General features: G+C 37.5%; 1 protein-coding gene across 1 annotated transcript in view; it reads left to right on the top strand.

Annotated features, from left to right (window-relative positions):
• The window catches only part of LOC140170844 (atrial natriuretic peptide receptor 1-like), a 36744-nt gene that overhangs the window by 1841 nt on the left and 13675 nt on the right, over positions 1-21228 (top strand). The window contains exons 3-11 of the mRNA XM_072194058.1: positions 2623-2768; positions 4893-5048; positions 5993-6128; positions 10793-10878; positions 13199-13337; positions 13481-13565; positions 14417-14531; positions 15435-15482; positions 18742-18819. Of these exons, the coding sequence (XP_072050159.1) occupies positions 2623-2768; positions 4893-5048; positions 5993-6128; positions 10793-10878; positions 13199-13337; positions 13481-13565; positions 14417-14531; positions 15435-15482; positions 18742-18819 (989 nt within the window). The remainder of the gene's footprint in view (positions 1-2622; positions 2769-4892; positions 5049-5992; positions 6129-10792; positions 10879-13198; positions 13338-13480; positions 13566-14416; positions 14532-15434; positions 15483-18741; positions 18820-21228) is intronic.

Raw genomic sequence — 21228 nt, 5'->3', positions numbered from 1 at the left:
ATTCGGTGTTCGCCTTCTTGGAGAAATAGTTCAGAAATAGACTTCCACGACAGTCGTTCCATATTGTGGAGTTTAAAAAGCCTGAATGTTAGACTTGATCAAGACAGAGTGTCGCATTTATAAACACAGCCAAATTAAAAATGTCGCCACTAGTTCCATCCCCATTTAATCAGAGTCTGATGAGGTTATGGCAAAATAATTTATATAATAATTTTCTATACACTTTCCTTCGAAGGTTGATACCAAATATCAAAAGTTTAATCTTCGTGAGCATAGGAACCCTTGTTTGGAAATTCGTGCAATTTTCAAAATGACAAATTATTATTATGCAAGGAGGCACCTGGCCCAGGGCGCCACATTTCGCTGAAATGACAGTAGCCTGGTAAAAAAATCAATTCGCGCCCCTCCAAGCGGTGAAAGTCAAACTTTTCGTCCCGCTCCGCGTACATTTCAGGACAAATGGTCATTTGAATCGATCAATGTAAGACCGAAATTCAACTTTTTCCCCTAACCTTTCATTAAAGTGGTGTTTGTGCATATTTCGCGCGCTATTGTTTAAAAGTGGGTGCGTCAAACCCCTAACTACGCCACTGATTACCGTTCAACCGTTGTGTTTGCAGGGTTTGAGGGGCGGGTGTTCGATGGATTCTGATTTGCATGGATTCGATGATGTGTTGCGTTGGTTTTCTGGTGGAAATATATTATCGAATATGGTGCAGTGCTGGGGTTTGGGATGGGGTGGATTGAAGGGGACTGTCTCTAGATGCGGTCACATTAGGGGAACTAATCCGAAGGTTCTTAATCCGAAAGTTCTTTAGTCCGAAGGTTCGCTAGTCCGAACACATGTTCATAGCATTCGTTAGTCGAAAAGAGGTTCTCTAGTCCGAAAAAAATTGAAAAGAGTTCTTTATTCCGACGGTTCTTTATTTCGAAGGTTCTATAGTCCGACTTTTAAAACGTTCTCTGACGCTCTACGTAATATGAAAAAGTCTCTATAGGTCCGAATTTAATAAATTTTCTATAGTCCAAATATAGAAATAGGCTCTATATCCGAATTCTAAAATTCTAGGGGTCCAATATAGAAATAGGCTGGGTATAATCCCCGAATTCAAAAAGGGTCTGTCCGAAATTGTAAAACGGTTCTATAGCCGAAACGGATAATGTGTTCTTTTGTCCGATTCAAAAAAGGTTCTATAGTCCGAATTTTGGTTGAAAACATTAACATATACTGCGCCCTTTAGCTAGATAATACTAAAGCAGCCTGAGTCTATGGGAAAACGGGATGACGCTACTGCTGTTAAAAGGGCGCACACCACCAAATCACGATGTAATGACGATATAATATAGATGGATTCCTGGTAAAACAAAATGCTTTTAATAGAGATATTTTGATGCCTTTCTATGGACCTTAGTTACATAAGCTGTATTTTTAGATCGAAATGGTCCAAATGAATGACATCGCCCAAAAGTTGCATAACCTTTTTGAATAAATAGGCCCTCGGAATGAAAAATCCAGAAACGGGTTTTGGGAGAGAAAAGCCTCGAAAATGATAGATCATTTAATCACAGACACCAGTACATTGAAACATTTTATAAACACAGCCACCCCCCCAAGTCGCAACTAAAACTATACTTTAACTATTCTGTAAACTAATTTGTTAAAATTTGTTTAAATGAAACAACCGCAGCATTTACATGAAGGGATGGCGCTATGAAAATTTGAACTCGACAATGCCCGAATACATCGTAGAGTATTACTAGTATATAATATTATAATGGAATGAAAAACGGATAAAAATGAAGAAAATATCACCAGAATAAAGGAGGCGTCAATGGCTACGAAAAATATCCAGAGAAACCAACCATGTTGAACTGACGGATTTGATTTAACAATTGATGATTTGGCGCTGAAACAAATGATTAAAAGTCAAATTCGGACTATAGAACCCGTTTACCAATTCGGACAAATGGTATCATTTCGAGACAATAGAACCGAAATTCAACTTTCGGACTAGAGAACCTTTTTTCAAATTTCATTAGAAACCTTTTGCATATATTCGCGACTATTGAACCTTTCAAAATTGCGGACTATAGAGCCTATTTTCATATTCGGACTAGACTACGCCACTTAAAATTACGGTTCAACCGTTTTGTATTCGGATTGAACCTTTTTTAAAAATCGGCGGGTGTTCGAAATAAAGAACCGTCGGAATGGAACCTTCGATGAAGAACCGTCGGATTAAAGAACCTGGGACTAAAGAACCGTCGGAATAAAGAACCGTCGGGGTTTAGGATGCTTGGATTGAAGGTGGGCGTGTAGCATCGCGTGTAACGCGTGTTATACGTTGATTGAGAAGTCTGGAGGGTCCTTTAAAAGTATTTCCCACTGGTATTGTTTGTATATTGTGCTTGTATTCTTTTTTGTGTTTGTACTATTATTGTTGTTGTTTTAGGTTTTTTTTGCAACGATATGAAATGAATAAAAGTTCGAATTTGTTTTTTAGCATGAAATACAAAAACAAATAACATTTTATCTATTGAAACAATTATGAATGTGTAGTGAGCCCCAATGATGAGGCATGTTTTAAAATTAATTTAGTGTATGCCTCTTGTTTATTTCAGTAATTATTCTTAGTGGCCGAGGTCAAGAGGTACGCGAAGCCATGGCGGCTGCGTATGACCTTGGTTTCATCAATGGCGAGTACGCGTTCCTTGCATTTTACCCATTTAATAATACGTTTTGGTGGGGAAATTACCGATGGAATCAGGTAAATTTTAACAATTACTCTGATTCGTGTACTATGACAGGAGACAACAGTTATGATAGCACTTCAGTTATATTAGTACCAATGTCGATTTACACACTATTAATTAAACAGAATACAGGAAATATATTACCACGAGGCCGAATCTTAAATTAATTAAGTTATACTAAAAAAAAGTAAGTTTTCAGTCATGCGACTACCGCATATAATACGGCGCGCCATTGTCAACGCGCGAAGCACAGTTTAACGCGCGACTCGAGGTAGCGAGTAATTGCCGTCTCATCCGCATACACGATCAGCACAGTTATAATACACCCGCGTGTATAGACGGATTTCAATTCACGCATTCCTACACCTAACTGGCAGCCATAACTAGGTCCCCGTCGGCTACAATGCACCCAAAATGTGAAAGGATTCATCCTTGGTGGGAATTTTAAACTGCATTCCATCACCCGTTTTACACCTGCGGCGAAAACACACGTAGACAAAAGAATGATGAAAGTTTACAACACAATAGAATTCCCTCGGCAAAACACACAGCTTCTACAATCATGTTCTATTGCCTTTTACGTGCGTTACAAAGAAAATAAAGTCATACGCCATATCAAACGGTACTTTAAATGGATGTCTATTACTTGCGGACAAAAGAACTATGTATGAATAGATGCGACGGGATTACCTCTACGGGAATTATCTCTATTATTAACCCTCCTCGTCCTTGTATCTTCTCTAGGCGTTAGGCGGCTTTTATTCGCACAGTTTGCCGGTCAGAACACCAGTTTGGTGCAGCGGGGACCCAGTAATGGCCGATCAAGTCCTGACCATGACTTGGCTGGTGAGATTCGTCTATATGCAGAACTGTTGGTTGCCTGTGCTGATTAAGAGCTAAATAATACGGCTATATATTGTACGGTAGTCATGGTATATGGTTATCAAAAGTTCCAACGTTCCAAATATTCAAAAGTTCCAACAATTAAAGTTCCAAATGTTCAAAAGTTCCAATTTCAAAAGTTCAACATGTAACACCAAAAATGTTCCTAGTTTCAACAGTTTTAACATTATTCAAATACCGTCATTTTCCAGCAAGTGTTGATGTTTCAAATAATCCAACAGCAAACATCTATTTACCATCCTGTGATATTGTAGGAGTTTATAGAAACGTAAAAGTTATGCAACACAAATGGGTACTGCTGCAGAACCTGCATAGTGCGACGTGTGGTGATATTACTATCATTAAAATACTGTTTAACATCAATGGAGCTACGTTTATGGATAGAGCGATTTCTAAAGCACCAATACTTGCACTCTGCCCTGTTTGTTGACTTTGTTCCAAAAAGGTTGTTTGCATGATGGCATGTAAAATGTAGTCATTTTTTAAGGAAAGGTGAACACTGATGGCGCTATTTATCATAAATCTTGTTTTCATCTTTACAAAGGGTAGACACTGGTATAATGTAATCAAAACATCAGGAAAAGAGGAATAAGGAACAATGACATTTTCAATATATAACGAATAATTTACATATATTATTCGGCTAAATAATATTTAAAAAATATATGTAAATAGCGCCCTCAATTTGCACACAAACATACTGTTTATAGAAAAAAAACTACAAAAAAGCAGAAAAAGATGAATGAGTTAACAAAGATACAAAAACCTATGTTAAAAATAGCTACAAACATAATGTGTATATTAGTGTGATAGCTGTTGGTATTGTCCAGATCTAGAAATGAACATTATAATGTTTTGTTAAATGATCTACAAACATAATGTGTATATTAGTGTGATAGCTGTTGGTATTGTCCAGGTCTAGAAATGAACATTATAATGTTTTGTTAAATAATCACATCAAACAGCCGTGCCAAGCGAACCACCTCCTTCTCAACGAATTCCTGTTGCGAGCTGATCAACTCAAAATCAGTCAATCTCATTGTGGTTCTTAAGAGGGATATGAGTTTTTACTTGAACCATAACGAGGAATATTAAGTTTTGAATGGAGGTAAGAGGAAAGGGGAAAACAGGAGCTCGAAATTTGTGTCGACTTTTTGTCAAAACTCGCACTACGCCCGGTGTAAATAAAAACTCATTAAAAAAAATGTGAATTTTATGAACGTGTTTCTAAACAGAATGATGGTTTAGACGAGAAAGTCAGAAAAGCATATGCCGCTCTTCTACATATCAGACTCTACGAACCCAGTACTCCAGAATATGCTGAGTTTGAACGCAAAATAACTGAACGACAGCTGAAAGTGCATAACTGGACGCGTCCTGAAGGCGATTACGTGAGTATAGTAGAATCAAGTAGGATACGGCAAATCTGTTTCTTAAGATAGCTCTTAATATTTTGAGAAAATATCTCAAAACTTGGACTCTTTATGTTGAAGTTTATATGGTTTCAGCATGCAGAGCATTAACCTCTGTCTTATGATAGTTTCTGATGCTATGAAAATAGCCAAAGTTATATTCATCTATAAAAAGGACATCAGCTCTGAAGTATTTGGTAATTATAATCCTGTATCTGTTTACCCACTTTTTTCATCCTTTGGAACGAATTGTACACAACAGATGCTATAATGTTTTTGCTCAAAAACAATGTTTTGTTTAAAATATTGATTTAGATATTTTAAGCATTCCACGTACATGGTTGTACTAGATTTCTTAAAAATACAAGCGAGGCTGTGGATAATAATATGTTCACTTTGGGTATTTTCGTGGATTTGTCGAAAGCATTTGATACCATAGACCACAATATCTTGTTGGATAAATTATAACATTTTGGCTCCCGTGGAATATCTCAAACGTGGTTCACAAATTACATCTCAAGTAGAAAACCGTGTGTATGATAATGTTACATCTCATGTATGAAAAGGTGATGTGTGGTGTACCCGAGGGTTCAATACTGGGACTTTATTTGGTTTTTAAGTGTTTAATGTAATAATTATTGTCAGGGGATGCAACGTTTTCTCAGGCGTGACTTTATATTGGTATTTCTTAAAACCCGATTATTTCGAAAAGTTGTTTATTCGCGGTACCCCACCGCGCCTAACGCCATCGTGGAATGAAGCCGACGAATTATTTTATTGAAAATGTCCTATTGTCTATTGTAATCCACATTCAGAGGTGTGCATGTGTAAAGTCTTTGCTGCATTTTGATTTGATACTATATAATACATTTTGTTTTTTGTGGCAGTAGACAATGATTGATTGTTCGATTTTCTTTTAATAGACCAACTATTTTGCTGGTGCTTTCCACGATACGCTCATACTCTACGCCAATGTCGTCAATCAAACTCTAGCAGAGAACGGTAGTGTTAGGGACGGAGCTGCCATGGTGAAAAAGATGTGGAACTCAACATTTGAAGGTTGGTGTTTGATGGGGCAACGCTGCGCCGTTATGATACGCAACTCTGGTCTGGTGAAGGAGGGAGGTACTGAGCTCAATCAGGGATGTAACCATTTTTTTTTGTGGGGGAGGGGAGGGAGGGGACACAATTGTCTTCCCAGTTTTGGTAGGGGAAAAGATGAACAGTTTCCGGGTTGCATAATTTAGGCCATAATATTGGCCCGGTATTTTGGGTAGCATTTATACGTTTTTTATTAGATATTTTTTAAAGATACTGTAAAGTTTTCAAAGGGCAGTATTGGTACAATGTGCAAAAATTGGTAGTTTTACACTATTTTGGACCATGATCAAGATGAATTCTAGTGCGAAACGTGTCACACAGAAGATGCATTGGGTTATTGTGGGCCACTTCTTTCTTTCCCCTTATTTTTTCTAATTTGTTCTCCTTTTCTAATCTTGTACACTTTAAAAACCGTGGACATACATTTTGACATTTCACTATTTTAAGCAACGATTGAAGGTACGCAGAGGCTTACACCGTCTTACACACACTCACCCCCACAAGCGCAGTTAAAATTTGACCCCTAGACGACCCTTGACCTCGAATGACCTCCGCTTGATTTTTTCATGTTTCCCTTTGCTTTGAGGTATCGCTCTCTCTCTCTCTCTCTCTCTAGGTGCCATATCCTAAGACGTTGGCGATCATGTCATGCCACAATTCTCTGTTATAAGCCATCTCCAGAAGCTCTGTCGCTTTATGTTCAGCTCCCCCTTTCTTTTAGCCATTCTTTCAGATTTGATAACCACATCACTCTCTTCCTGCCTCTGCTCCTTGTTCCTTCTATTCTTCCTGTCAATACTAGGTTCTCGAAACCATCCTTTCTGAGGATATGACCAAGGAATTTGAGCTGCTTAACTCTGATTTCACGTAACAGCTTCCTGTTCACATTTGCTCTACTTAGGACATCGTCATTAGACACTTTATCAGTCCACGGGATCTTCATCATTCTTCTAAGGAACCACATCTCGCAGCTCTCCAATCTTCTTTTAATGTCTGTTGTTCTTGACCATGCTTCACTTCCATACATTAATACAGGGACGACATAACAGTTGAGTACCCGAATTCTGGTCTCTATACTGAGGGCACTGTTTTTTAGGATCTTGTCTAATTTTGAGAATGCAGACTTAGCCAGTGCAATCCTTCTCTTAATCTCCTTAATACATCTGGCATCTTCTGTGATTAGACTGCCAAGGTAGTTGAAGGAGGAAACTTGCTTAATTCTTTGATCTTTCACCTTCAATATGCATGTTGGGCTTTCAGTCTTTGATACCACATTCTGTCTTCTTGCAATTTAACGATAAACCTTTCCTCTCACTTTCCTGAACCATCACATCAAGAAGCCTTTGCAGATCCTCCTCAGACTCAGCTAATAGGACAGTGTCATCTGCATATCTTATGTTCGTGATGTTATGTCCACCTATACTGAGACCATTTTCCTTTTCTAGCTCCCTTAGAATCAGCTCACTGTAATAATTAAAGAGATCTGGTGACATCACACATCCCTGTCTGACTCCTCTCTTAATGCTTGTATATTCACTACGATCTCCATCCACCCTTATGCACGCTGTTTGGTTCCAATAAAGATTCTGCAACAGTCGCAGATCCTTTCCATGCAGGTCTAGCCTGCCAAGATCTTCAAAAAGCTGATCATATCTCACCTTGTCAAAGGCTTTTGAGTAGTCAATGAAACATCCTTCTGCATCTCTACCGCTCTCTCCGTTATCATTCTCAAGACATAAATCGCATTCCTGGTACCGGCATCTTCTACAAAGCCGAACTGTTCTTTACCAATCTCAGGTTTTATTCTACTTCTTGCACGAAGTAACAGGATTCTTAGAATTATCTTTGTAACATGGCTCATAAGGCTAATTGTACGGTGTTGTTCACAATCCACAGCGCCAGGTTTCTTGGGAAGAGCAATAAAGATTGATTTGCTCAGGTCTTCCGGAAATATCCCATCATCATACATTCTGTTGATGACTCCTGTCAGTTTCTCAATTCCATAATCCTCTAATGCTTCAATCATTTCAACAACTATTCCATCTGGCCCAGCAGCCTTATTTCTGCTCATCATTTTTATAGCTGATCGAACCTCTGACTGCAATATCTTAGGACCCTCAATAGAATCGGGAAAGCTTGGCAAACCGTCCCTTACATCGTGAAATAACTCCCCAACATATTCAATCCATCTTTTCATTACATCATCTTTCCCTACCAGCATATTACCATTCTTTGCCTTGATGCACCAAGAGCTTGAACAGCCTGATTTCCTGCCTGAGATCTCATTTATCCTCTGGTACACATTCAGATTCTCTCCAAATTGACTCTCAATTTTGGCACATTCACTATTCAGACAGGTCTCTTTGGCCTCCTTGCAACGTTTCTTTATTTGCCTGTCCAACTCTCTATATTCTTTCGAATCCTTGTCCATGATCTTTTGCCTGTCTCTCATCATTGATAGAATTGCTTCTGTCATCCACTTGCTTTTACTTTCTCGCTTCTCGCAGGCATTCCTCTGCTGTTTCAACCAAGATATCCCTCATTGATTCCCATGTCATCTCTTCTCCTTCGTCTGTAAGTTGCTCAAACCTGTTCTCCACTTTGATGGAATACTCCATTCGGATCTCTGGTTTCTTCAGCTGTTCAAAATCTACCTTCTTCGTGATCTTCGCTCTCTTCAACTTTCTCAGCTTACAACGAAGTGTGCATAATACTGGAATATGATCACTTCCGCAATCTGCCCCTGGATGTGTCTTCGCATGTTTCACTGCTCTTCTAAATCTGTCATTAATGGTTATGAAATCTATCTGGTTCCTTGAATGACCTCCGCTTGATTTTCCCTCCTGTATCCACCAGCTTTGAGGTAAATCGCAGCAATTCTAAAATTGACGTATAAGTGACGTATTGCGCATTGGAAAAAGTTAACACTGAAAACAGGGACCACATTTTCTATAAAGCGTATGACCCCAAATTTTGTAACTAGACACCATTGACTCGACATAAAACCCTTTATAAGAAGTGTATCATGGTTGCAACATATGGAAAGGTTTCTATACAAAAACGATTCCATCGTGCGCACAGTTTCCACCTCGATACACCTGAGCACATATTTTCGTCATAGAGCTCTCAAGCAAGCAGTGATTGTCTTCAATACAGTCTTTGATTACACTACACGGTTGAGTGCATAGCATCGAAGAGCTGTGGTTTGATTGGTTTTTGTTGAAACCTCAAGTGTTCCCTTAGTCTACTGTAGTAGACCAGTTTAATTTATCATTCCCTAATCTCTCTGACCTGACCATGTAAAACTCATCATTCCTGTTCTGATTCAACAGCTCAGCTATTCATGAGAAAACTGGTCTACTGTATTTGGAAATTACAATGAACTATGCACTCTATAGTGGCTATGATGTTACCTCATTTAACATACAGTCTTGGTTGTTTATGCACATATCCTGTGGTTTATTCAGATTTCCGTTAACCATCGCGTATATGTGCGCGACGTCAAGCGTATACAATGGACCTTGTGCAAATAATACGCGCTGGACGGCTAACAGTACGCTTAATTTGTAAAAGGACATCTGAATTACCTGACCCAGATAGAGCTACACCACGTGGGTTGGGTTCAGTGAACACAGTGGGTTGGGCTAATGCATAAACATGTATGCTTGCCTATCTGTTATTGGTTAAGATTTACCACCCACATTGATGTTTACTTCATTAACATTCATCTCAGATTTGAGATGAAAGAGGTTGAGTCTATGTGTTAAGATATGGTGGGTCACACAGGTCATATCCAACTACCGCAGTCCTTTTTTCTCTGGGCAGGGCAGTCACTGGAGATGTGATGTGTTTCGTCATAGATTTTTTTTAAAATGGTTTCATGCATGGAAACGTATGAATTGTTTATCAAAAAAAAAGGGAATGCAGCGCAGTCTAGTGTTCCCTTCATCCAATCAACATTTTTTTTTATATCAAACGAAAGCTAACACGTCCCCTAAAAACGCTTTCCGTCACTAGGTCAACAGATAACGCAATTCAATGTTATAGCAAGGCGAATGTGGTAAATCTGCTGAAAACTACCCATCCAAGCACATTTTTTGACCAAAATGTAGGTTTTAAAAGCCAAACCCTTAAGTGTTCTTTACAATATTTCTCAAACTTTATGTCATTAAATGAAAAAGCACACTTATATTGTCCATATACTAGCGTCACTAGAATGAGCAATGACCAATTCTCTTCTTGAAATTGCAAATCTTGTGCAAAAACTTACTATTTTCACCTGTTTTGTCATATAGTTGTAAATTCAATGAACTATGAATTTGCTAAAAGAGCGCTTACAAATTGATATGGTGATTACTAATAACAATATTTTTCAAACTTTATGTCATTAAATGAAAAAGCACTATTGTCCATATACTAGCGTCACTAGAATGAGCAATGACCAATTCTCTTGAAATTGCAAATCTTGTGCAAAATCTTACTATTTTCGCCTGTTTTGTCATACAGTTGTAAATTCAATGAATTTGCTAAAAGAGTGCTTACAAATTAATATGGAGATTACTAATGTACCGCACCCCACACAACTTCCATATTTTGTAACACAATTCATTTTATTTTTTTAGGAATAGCAGGTACAGTAGCAGTCACAGCTACCGGCGACAGAGATGCTGATTACTCACTGTACGACTTCAAAGGGGATAAATTTGAGGTGAGATTATAGAAGACCATAAGAAATTTATTTTTAAAAATAGCAGAGAAAATTTATTTTTAAAATTCACAAAAACGGAATGCAGTGAATGCAGCGGTGCTAAAATTGATAATATTGCTCTGATGGAAATTAAAATTAAGGGAGCGTGACTACTGGATTTTAGATAGATAAATAAGAATCATGCAGTTTAGAGATGTTAGATTACAGGAAGGTGGTCCGATATATTTGGAAAATGGAATTCTTAAAACTTAAGTTTAGGGGACCTTAACATAAATTGTTGTACTTGTAAAGGTGAGTATTTCCTTAATATGGAATTACTGACACATATACATCGTTATTAACTATATAACTATAGTCTACCGTACTGTATTCTTTCTCATTAACATATTGAAATTAGGCATTCCAGATTGGTGTATATCCGACGAAGACTCCCATAGTTGAGTTCTTTACCAATGGAGTTCCAATATATGGGCAAAAAATCAATGCGTAACCTTAATATAACATTGACCAACAGTAACCTTAATGTACTTTGACACCACAGAATACTTTTGATTTACCTCACCATGCCTACATGTACATCCGGGGTCTACATATCATTTTGTTAAGTTAATTTGGCGTGATAATTAATACCATGTCAACATCCACTTCTTTTCTTTGCTTACTTCACTTGGCGGGATAATTTAACTCGCTATGACAACACAGGGTGACAACATAAATCTTTGCTAAGTTGCTTTGGTGTGATAATTCATCTTGGCATGTTAACATAATGCTGATAATATGTCGACATGGCAAGATGGCAAGATCTTGCCAAGTCGTGGTACTTAGACGCTTCCGTAAATATATGTGTCAATAATACTCGAATGTAAGGGGTCATCCATAATTTTCGCCATTTTCACTTACGCACAAAGCGTGCATAACTTTTTACCCCCCCTCCCCCTCGAGTTATGCACAAATAAAATGGCGAAAATTTTGCATGAGTAGGGGCCTACTACTGATCCAAATACTATGTGGATACTTTAGTGCGGGCATATACGATGCAACTTTGGTGCAGGAGTACCCACTATATAAATCAAAATTAAACTGTAGGAATGGTGTGAAGGTCTCCTTGCATTTTTATTTTCTTTCTTCATATCAGATAAACTTTCGGATAAAGTTTAACACCATTCATTCCTTATGGCATGCAAAACGTATAGGACCGCTGTGCATAATAGACTCGAAATAAAACGTTAAAGAAAATATCACTATTGGTATATTTGTTAAACAATTTCATTAAAATTTTCTTAGGTTATTAACTATGAATAAAATGTTGGGAAAATACCATTATTTTACACTTTCATATTTTTTTTATTGCTGAAACAAATCGCCATTTTTCTTATGCACACATGCCCAAAAATTTTACCCCCTCCCCCCTCTTACGCACGCTTTGTGCATAACTTAAAATGGCGAAAATTATGGACGGCCCCTAAGTTCATACGTGCTGGTGATAAACAATTTCTAAAAGTTTAAACTTTCAGCACAAAAATCCAACTAACCTTGAATTTTCGATGTGTGATACACATCTTCATCAGAAGAAGTCCCAGGATGTTGTGATGGATTTGCCCTTTTGTTGATCCTTGGGGACGTTTGGTCGAATGAGGGCGTTGTAGAAGGAGCATAAGTCAACAAGGCGGTGATGGAAGCGATATCGCCAATTTTGAGGTCGCCATTGGATTAACACATAATCATGAAATCTTCACAAACAATTCTAAATTTGTTATGTGGTGTCAAAGCAAAATTATCTTACTCTAAAACCGTCGGGGTACGACAGTGTACCACATTGCAAGTATGTTAATTTTCCATTTGTAATTGCTAACCGTGTATTTTGAATGGGGCTGTCAGCCCTGTATCTTCGCCAGCCTCGTACGTCACGTGTTGCGCTTCCTATGCCGCCTGAAGTCAACTGCCCCCAGCCGCAAACCCTCTGCTGTCGCAGAGCATAAAACCGAATCTCGTCACAATATTGACTGGGAATCCACTAAGGTTTTAGCCAAGGTGATCGTGAGTACCCCCGCTTAGTGGGGGAGGCCCTCCAGATCAAGAAGAAAACGCCAGAACTAAATCGTGATCAAAGACTTGAATTGCCAACCCTCTACAACGCCCTCATTAGACCAAAAGTCGCCAATGATCAACAAAAGGGCAAGTCCATCACAACATCCTAGGACTTCTTCTGATGAAGATGTGTGTCACACATCGAAAATTCAAGGTTAGTTGGATTTTTGTGCTGAAAGTCAGTTTAAACTTTTAGAAAATGTGTTAATAATGTTTCATTTCATAAACATAGGTTGTGGCAAGTTATTACGGATCAACGGGTCAAATTGTTATTGAAGGTGATATACATTGGCCAGGAGGGGCAGACGGACCACCACCTGATACTCCATTTTGTGGATTTGAAAATGAGAATCCGCTCTGTCGTCAAGAAGGTAATAACGTATTTTAACTCATAAGTGCTCTTAACACTGAAGGTTTCCGTGAAAATTGACAGAAGAGCAAGCTTTTTGTCTGCTGCAAACAGTTCATCAGCCATTTTATTTTTCGAATTTGCTATTTTCTATTTTTTTTCCAGACACTGTTTCGCCTATAGCAATAGCCGGAATATCTGTGGCTGGACTTATAGTCATTGGCATAATTTTAGGCTTTCTTATCTACAAGTATGTTTGACCTATATACAATACTATATCGTCACTGGGCGGGAAAAACCTCATATGTACTTTTGGCGTGACTTTTGGCCCTTGAACATGGATAAAGCCTTGTAGGTGTAGAGTTTATATTGACAAGGTTGTTTCATCCATGTTCAAGGGCCAAAAGTACATGCAGGAAACACTTCATATTTACTTTTGGCCCTTGAAAATGAATAAAGCCTTGTAGGTGTAATGGTTTGATTCATCCATGTTCAAGGGCAAAAAGTACATAATTATGAGGTTTTTCCCGCCCAGTGACGATATATTTTAATGTAATTTATAAATGTGTATGTTTTGTTTATAATGCAAAGATGACCATGGTAATGAATTATTTTTATGTCTTAATTAATTAAGGTACTCAATGAATCTGTCTAAATACAAGCGCTTGGGATGACGTTCAAGTACAATGTGTTTTAAAAGAGTAAACATAAGTGTTATATGTACCTTCACAAGCGTGTAAATGTATATCAACATTTTCACTCTCTTAAAACTACGTGGTAATTTTAGTGTAAGTTTACACATTTTGGACCACAAAATATTAACGACCCATATTTTTGAGAGTGTAAATTATTTAGAAGTTAGGAAAATAATGTTAATGTAGCACACGAGGTTGCATATATTATGCCCATTTTAATAACAGCTAACATAAAGTAACATGTGAAAAAACAATTCCTCTAGTTCTATATTCAGAATAAAATGAGTATTCTTATTTCAAACATAAGAAAGTAAATCTAGTCTTCCCGTGAGTGTGTCAAATGTAGAAAATTACCAATGGTTTACACATTTGTGTTTTGAATATACTGTCCTTCCGTTAATTACAGGAAGATGAAGATGGACGCTGAGCTCTCCAATATGTCATGGAAAATCAAGTGGGACGATCTCGTGTTTAAAAATATTGGCAAATCTACAGGGGCGTCTTTAAAATCAGTATCAAACGTAAGTCTGATAATATTATTTTCATGCAAAGAATATATGTGACCGTCCACCACGAAACGCCGTAAAGTCGGTCCTGGTCAATTTTGTTTTCTTCCGTGTTTAGAAAATATAATATCATAAGCCTTCAAACGATATCCAGAAGCGGAGTTATGGCTCAAGTTGTTAAACGTTGTTCCTTTAGCAAAAAAGCAAAACAAAATAATTGCTGGTATTAAATATCAAATGGTCATAATTGGCGGTCACTTCAAATCATCCTCAAGTCAACGAGGTTCAGGAATGTCCTCACATTGTCAATTGTTGGTTAACCCACCACTTGAACAGGATTTAGCTAAAGCAAACAAAGACTAGAGCTAGAGCTATTTACAAATTCTATAAGTAAGTAGAAGCTTATTATGCTCTTCAACAATATGATTAATGATTGGTTTAAAAGGTGTTTGACATGCACTAGGAAAATGAGAAACATATAGCACCAATTTAAGGTACATATAAATGCAACCTTTATGCACATTTTGCACTGTAACTCAGAATACAATTTGCCGACTTTACGAGCGATTCGTGATGGACGTTCACATATTATTGGATTGGATAATTAAATCATAGAAACAATGTGACGAATGAATGATGAATGAATGACGGAATTAATGATGAATAAATGACAATGAATGGATGGATGAGTGAGTGGGTGAATGGCTGAATAAAAATTAATGAACAAGTGAATGGAAAATACTAACTAACTAACTAACTAACTAACTAACTAACTAACTAACTAACTAACTAACTAACTAACTAACTAACTAACTAACTAACTAACTAACTAAATAAATAAATAAATAAATAAATAAATAAATAAATAAATAAATAAATAAATAAATAATGAGGCCTGTATGTATTTGTATTGAATAGCATGACAGAGCAGCGGACGAAGTTTTTGCAAATGTGGCTATGTACCAAGTAAGTAATAACTTGTCAAGTTGTGTGACACGTACCTCAATATACTTTTAGTGCCCATTCACCGTTATGTATTCTTCTCCCGTGCATGATGATAAGGATAGTGAACTTTGTGCAACGCATTAATCTATAATCGCATGCGCCGTGGGTTTTTTGCATTTAGCTCGAGAGCCGCAGTCTGAAGAGCTAAATGCAATAAATGAGAGCTTAATGCAATAACAGCATGGCAAGTGCGATTATCTTCACTAATGAATTTGCACGAGTTCATTATACGTCATATATTTCGAGTACATTTGTTATTTTACTTTGAACATTTTGGAAAAAAATATCTTAAATTAAAACACTATCCGGCCACTGGTCAGGTTTATCAAGAATATCAATCATTGCACAAGTTAAATATATTAATGGTATCGATTGACATTTTCATCGCGGTTGTAGTAAATACTCATCTCAATCGATACATCAATACCATTGATATGCAGTGATTGATTGTCTTGACAAGTTGTAGTCTTGCCTTGTTTTAATTCAAGTTATTTTTCCTAAATGTGTATGGGCCGCATTAGGCTCTAATGCTGAATGCAACAACTCAACGGCGCGTGTGATATTGACTAATGCATTGCACTCAGTTCAATATCCTTATTACCCTATTATTCGAAGACATCAAATGTTGTAATTGATATAGCAAAACCGTTGATTTTTGTTGCTGGAGTACCCTGTCATCCATAGCCATTCATGCAGATAATGTAATTGTGCATTAGCTTAAAGGGGCATCGTGATCTAGAACCCCTAACTTACTCCAAAAAGGGTTGAGATTTGTATACCACCAGAAACCTAGGACTACATCATAATTGTGTGCGCATAAGTTTTCTTGCAGACAGGCTGAAATTACAATACAGCTATACGGGCACTGTAACACATGTCGTTTGCGTAACTTTTACGCATCCAAAATTTAGGATGATGTTCCGTACCTCAATGACAGTTTTGTGCCAAGACTTAGTATTTTCTAGAATTGAGCTACCAATTCCTGCCCTCAACGGCTGCTTCCGGTAGGTGCTGACGTAGACGGCGCTGTAAGAAGTTATTCATAAATATGCGGAAGTGAGTAAATTGATAAATAATGAAAATTTCAAGTAAAATTGATGAATATTTTAATGAAAAGTGGACGACTGTGGTTGTTCAAATATCAATCAAATTTATAAAACTGGCAATATCACATATTCGATGTGATTCGACATGCTCGATGTCAAAAAGCAAGACGGATCCATCAAATTACTAGTGTGTCTCAAAGGACGCATACCGATCAATACCTGCATTTCAAACTTGCATTCCAGCACGGACTTAGTTAAGGAGATTAATGAACAGGAATGATAAAATAGTTCAGAAGAGGAAGACAAAAAACAGGAAAAGTCAGAAGTTTATGTGGCTACCCTGAATGGGCCTTTAAACAAACTAGTCCTATATAAATCCACAGGGATGACAGTCCTTCCTTATTTTAGTCCACCCCAAAGAAAAGAAAAGCGGGTTGTCAAACAAACATCTGACTGTGTATGAGAGTCCATACCTCGATTGAGATAAACATGATGCAGTCATGTCTACAGTAGAATTCATCTCGACCTGTGCAGGACTTAAACCCCATTAAAAGCTATTAAACCAAGATAACACTCATTGAAGCAGCTCAACTGATTAAATCAGATCTTCTCTGGTTGTGTACAAGTGTCTGTTTTCAATGTGCGACATCGCAATAAACCTGGTATTATAGCTTCAGTTGGGTAACCGATTATAAAGGAAACGAAAGGAAACAATGGTATGTGTACCATTGTTCACGAAAATGAGACAAAGACCTGCTTTTTGTTAACCAGCATTCTTCAAAATGAGCAACATAATGATTGTTGACTTAACACCGTTTGGAAATAATTTCTTCATATTTTTGGTGTTATCTGTCGTTTACATATCCTTCCTAAAACACAAAAGTGCGACCCTCTCCAAACATCTAAATTAGCTAAAAATTTAGGACATGTTACAAAACTTTATTTTCTAGAACCTATTTAAATAATTTAAATGTAGCTTTTACCGTTTTTGTGGCATCCTTCAGAAGTGAGCGGTCCGATACCAATATTTTCGGTCAAATCTCCATTCAATTAACACGGGGAGTTGGCTAGCTATGCCTTGCCCTCACTCATATTTTACAAAAGTGCGACCATTTCTGAACATCTAACCTAGCTGTAATTTTAGGTCATGTTAGAGAAATATATTTGCTAGAAGTTTTGGAGAATAAATAAAATATTGGCTGGTTATTTTTCACACAGTGATGTTAACTAGGCAAGTGTCCATTCTCCCAACATGCATCATTTGTATAGGTCACGCGTCAATGGTGAGAGCACTGTGTATTGTGTATAGGAAAACGGACAGTAACTGCAGTATGAACCAAGAGAAACATCAAGAGTATTTGGAACTAAGGTCAAGGGACATAGAAATGAAGCAGAACAAGCTCCCCTCCATTGCTGGGGAGGACATAAATCCGCAATAACAGATCACGTAGTGGAGGACAATCACGTAATTGGATAGGAGGAGTCCCAATTCAGAGACAGAGAACAAAATAGAAATAGGAGATATACAAAGGAAAACATCTGGATAAGAGAGATGGGGCCAAAAGCACTCATAACAGAGATGAAGGGAACTACTTTCTTCCGCATATCTACGACCAACTCCTTACAGCGCCATCGGTTGCATGCATAAGGAGCACCAGGAGATCACTTCTGCAAAAAGTCACAGTATATAGAAGTCCTTTTTCTAGTTAAAAGACAATAGGTAGGCAAAATTTTTAAGTCGTATGATAGGCAAAGCAGCGATGATAACAGATCTTGTGACATGAAGCCTGTACACAAGTAGTCTTGAGATGGGTTCAGTGTGGAGATGCAGGTTGGGATCTTCGTCAGCGCCAACCGATAGTAGTCGTCGAGGTGCAGGAAGTGGTCAGTCAATTTGAGAAAGTGCTAAGTCTTAGCATGAAACTGTCACTGAGGTACGTAACACCAACCCAAACGTCATATAAGTGAACATCTTTCTGCTGTTGTGGTATCGTTTCAATTTTCTGCTGTCTGCTGTTCAATAAAACGGTTTTTACACAATAGAGTACCCACGTTTAATCTGTCGGGCGAAATTACACAAATTAAGAAATTATAATGATAGAACTTCCCCCCACCGTTTAACAGGTGCTAGTTATTCGTTTTAAACTTTTCCCGCCAAAATCTTTGTTTTTCAGGGTAGAATGGTTGTTGTGAAACGCATTCAGAAACACAAAGTGGACATTACGCGGGATCTCCTGATGGAAATGATGAATGTATGTTTATTTAATTTTTCTTATCATTGTTATCAACATTATTATTAGTGGTACTAGCACTAGAATATAACTTTTATTGCCTTCTTCTAAGTTGTACACCTCCTTCTTCTTCGTCTTATTTTAATATTTTATCATCAGCAGCAGCATCAGCATCTTCATCTTCATCGGTGGTTTCGTCATTCCGGGACAGACAATTGTACAAAAGCCTAGGGAAAGACTCGTTGACACGTTTGTATTTGTTGACAATGCTATATTATTTAACACGAACGCTCATTATTAGAGGCATTGTCGATGTTATACATTAACACCCAGGTTGTAAATTACACCACATTTCGCCATACTGCAAGAGTTTCTAGAATGCTGTTAAAATAAGAAAATGTTTAATGCTAATTTATTGCACATTCTAGGGAAGCGTGGTTACCTTTTTGAAATAACCGAGTGAGAGGGTTTTCAAGAAAATATTTTTCCTGTCAAAACTGAAGCATCCTCTGTATAAAAGAAAATATGAATATTAACTGCACATCATATATAACGATTCGTGATACCCAATTGTGGCACATTTGATGTCGTTTATGAGGCAGAGAATTTTATTTTAATTTTATATACGCCAAAATATTTTTTTAATTGAGCAAGAATAAGGATAGAAAAAACGTTGAAAATTCTATGTAAAAATTGCATTAGACCCCGCCAAAGATTACTGTTTCGTTTTTATGGTAATCTAATCTTTTATTTCCTGAAAAAACATTTGGGGTCTAATGTGGATAAAACATCGAACGTGTATACAAGAAAAATGGTAGGTTCCTCTATAGTATTTTACTGACCATGGAAATGTACTGACACACGAGCACGTGTCAAAATCGATATAATGTATTTTCCATATAGACGCCCATTTATCATGTTTATTGTCGGATTTAACAACAATTAAGGGACCGTTCATAAATACTTTTTTGACCCCCCTCCAGAGAACCACAAAACTTTTTTGACCCCCCTCTTTAGACATACAAAACTTTTTTGACCCCCCCTTACATGAGGTTAAAAAAGGTCTGGGGAGGGGCTACTCCATTTGTGCAAACTCAGTCACAATTATAGGCCTGCATGTTTGTTCATACATTTATTTATAATAGGCCTGTTTCCAAAAAACATGAAAGTTGAAGGTCACATGCTGTGACTTGTATAAGTTTAATTTCAATTTATGCATTCTAATTTTTTGAAAATACATGTTTTATTCTTATAACCAATAATTAAATAAATAAAAGTAACACAAAAAAGGGAAATTGACAGTGGCGTAGCTAGGGCTTGTGGCACCCAGGTCTAAGGATGGGTGTTGCTCCCGATTCTTGTGAAATAATCATTGCGCCCAGAGCACAAAGGGCCTACCATTAATTAATTTTGGTTATAATGAAGTTGAATATTGGTCTTAAATTGATCTTTGAAATGACTTTGACTTTCATCGCTTAGAGGGGCGCAGAATCAATGCTGAATTGGTCAATTTGGCGCCTCCTAAGAGTGGCGCCCAGGGCACATGCCCCCAACTTCCCCCGTCGCTATGCCACTGGAAATTGAGAGCAACATCTGGGCACATACTCAATTTAATACTTAAGACTGTTTTATCTGGGGCATAGCCAGCTTTCTTGGTCAGGGAGGCAAAATATAAATTTAGGGTCAAAGACAAAAAAAATGCTGGTTGCATCATTTATCAGTGGGATACATACATATACCCTTTTCTTATAGTGACTATAGAATACATACATGTAAAGTCTTTGAGATTCCAAAAAGGCTTTAATGGGATACTGGAAATGAGCGTGCGTAGCGTGCCAAAAAATGTAGGTCTATTTTGCACTATTTTGAGCCATAATCGGGGTAAAAAGGGCTTTATTGGTACATATGCGCGCGTAGCGCGCAAAAATTTTGTATGCTCTTGTTCTTTTGGTATTTTCTTGTTAAAAACTTTTTTGACCCCCCTCCTTTAGTAACCAAAACTTTTTGGTCCCCCCCAATTCTGCAACTCAAAACTTTTTGTGTCCCCCCACACTTTGCCCAGTCCCCCCCACCAAAGTATTTATGAACGGTCCCTAAGCGCTAATAATACACATTAATGTTTTTAGGCAAATAAAATTCCAAAATATGGTACGTTTTCTGCTTTTGCTTGTCACGTGGTAGGCCTATGTTGAAGTTGCGATTATATTATCAGACAATAGATGTAGACCCGGAACTCCCGATTGTAGTTTGTTTTGACCGTCTACGCAGAAAGGACCGGAGAAAGGTATTTTTTTTAATTTGATTTGTTCCGGTTTTTGACAACCCTGGATAACCCAAGAAAGCCTGTATTGAAGCTTATTTCCATTATGGTCCATTTGAACCGGGACGGGTTGGAAACAGCCAGGGGTTAACATCCTACTCTTTATGAAA

This window comes from Amphiura filiformis, chromosome 15, assembly GCF_039555335.1.
Source record: "Amphiura filiformis chromosome 15, Afil_fr2py, whole genome shotgun sequence".
Lineage (NCBI taxonomy): Eukaryota > Metazoa > Echinodermata > Ophiuroidea > Amphilepidida > Amphiuridae > Amphiura > Amphiura filiformis.
This window is presented reverse-complemented; position numbering and strand designations above follow the sequence as displayed.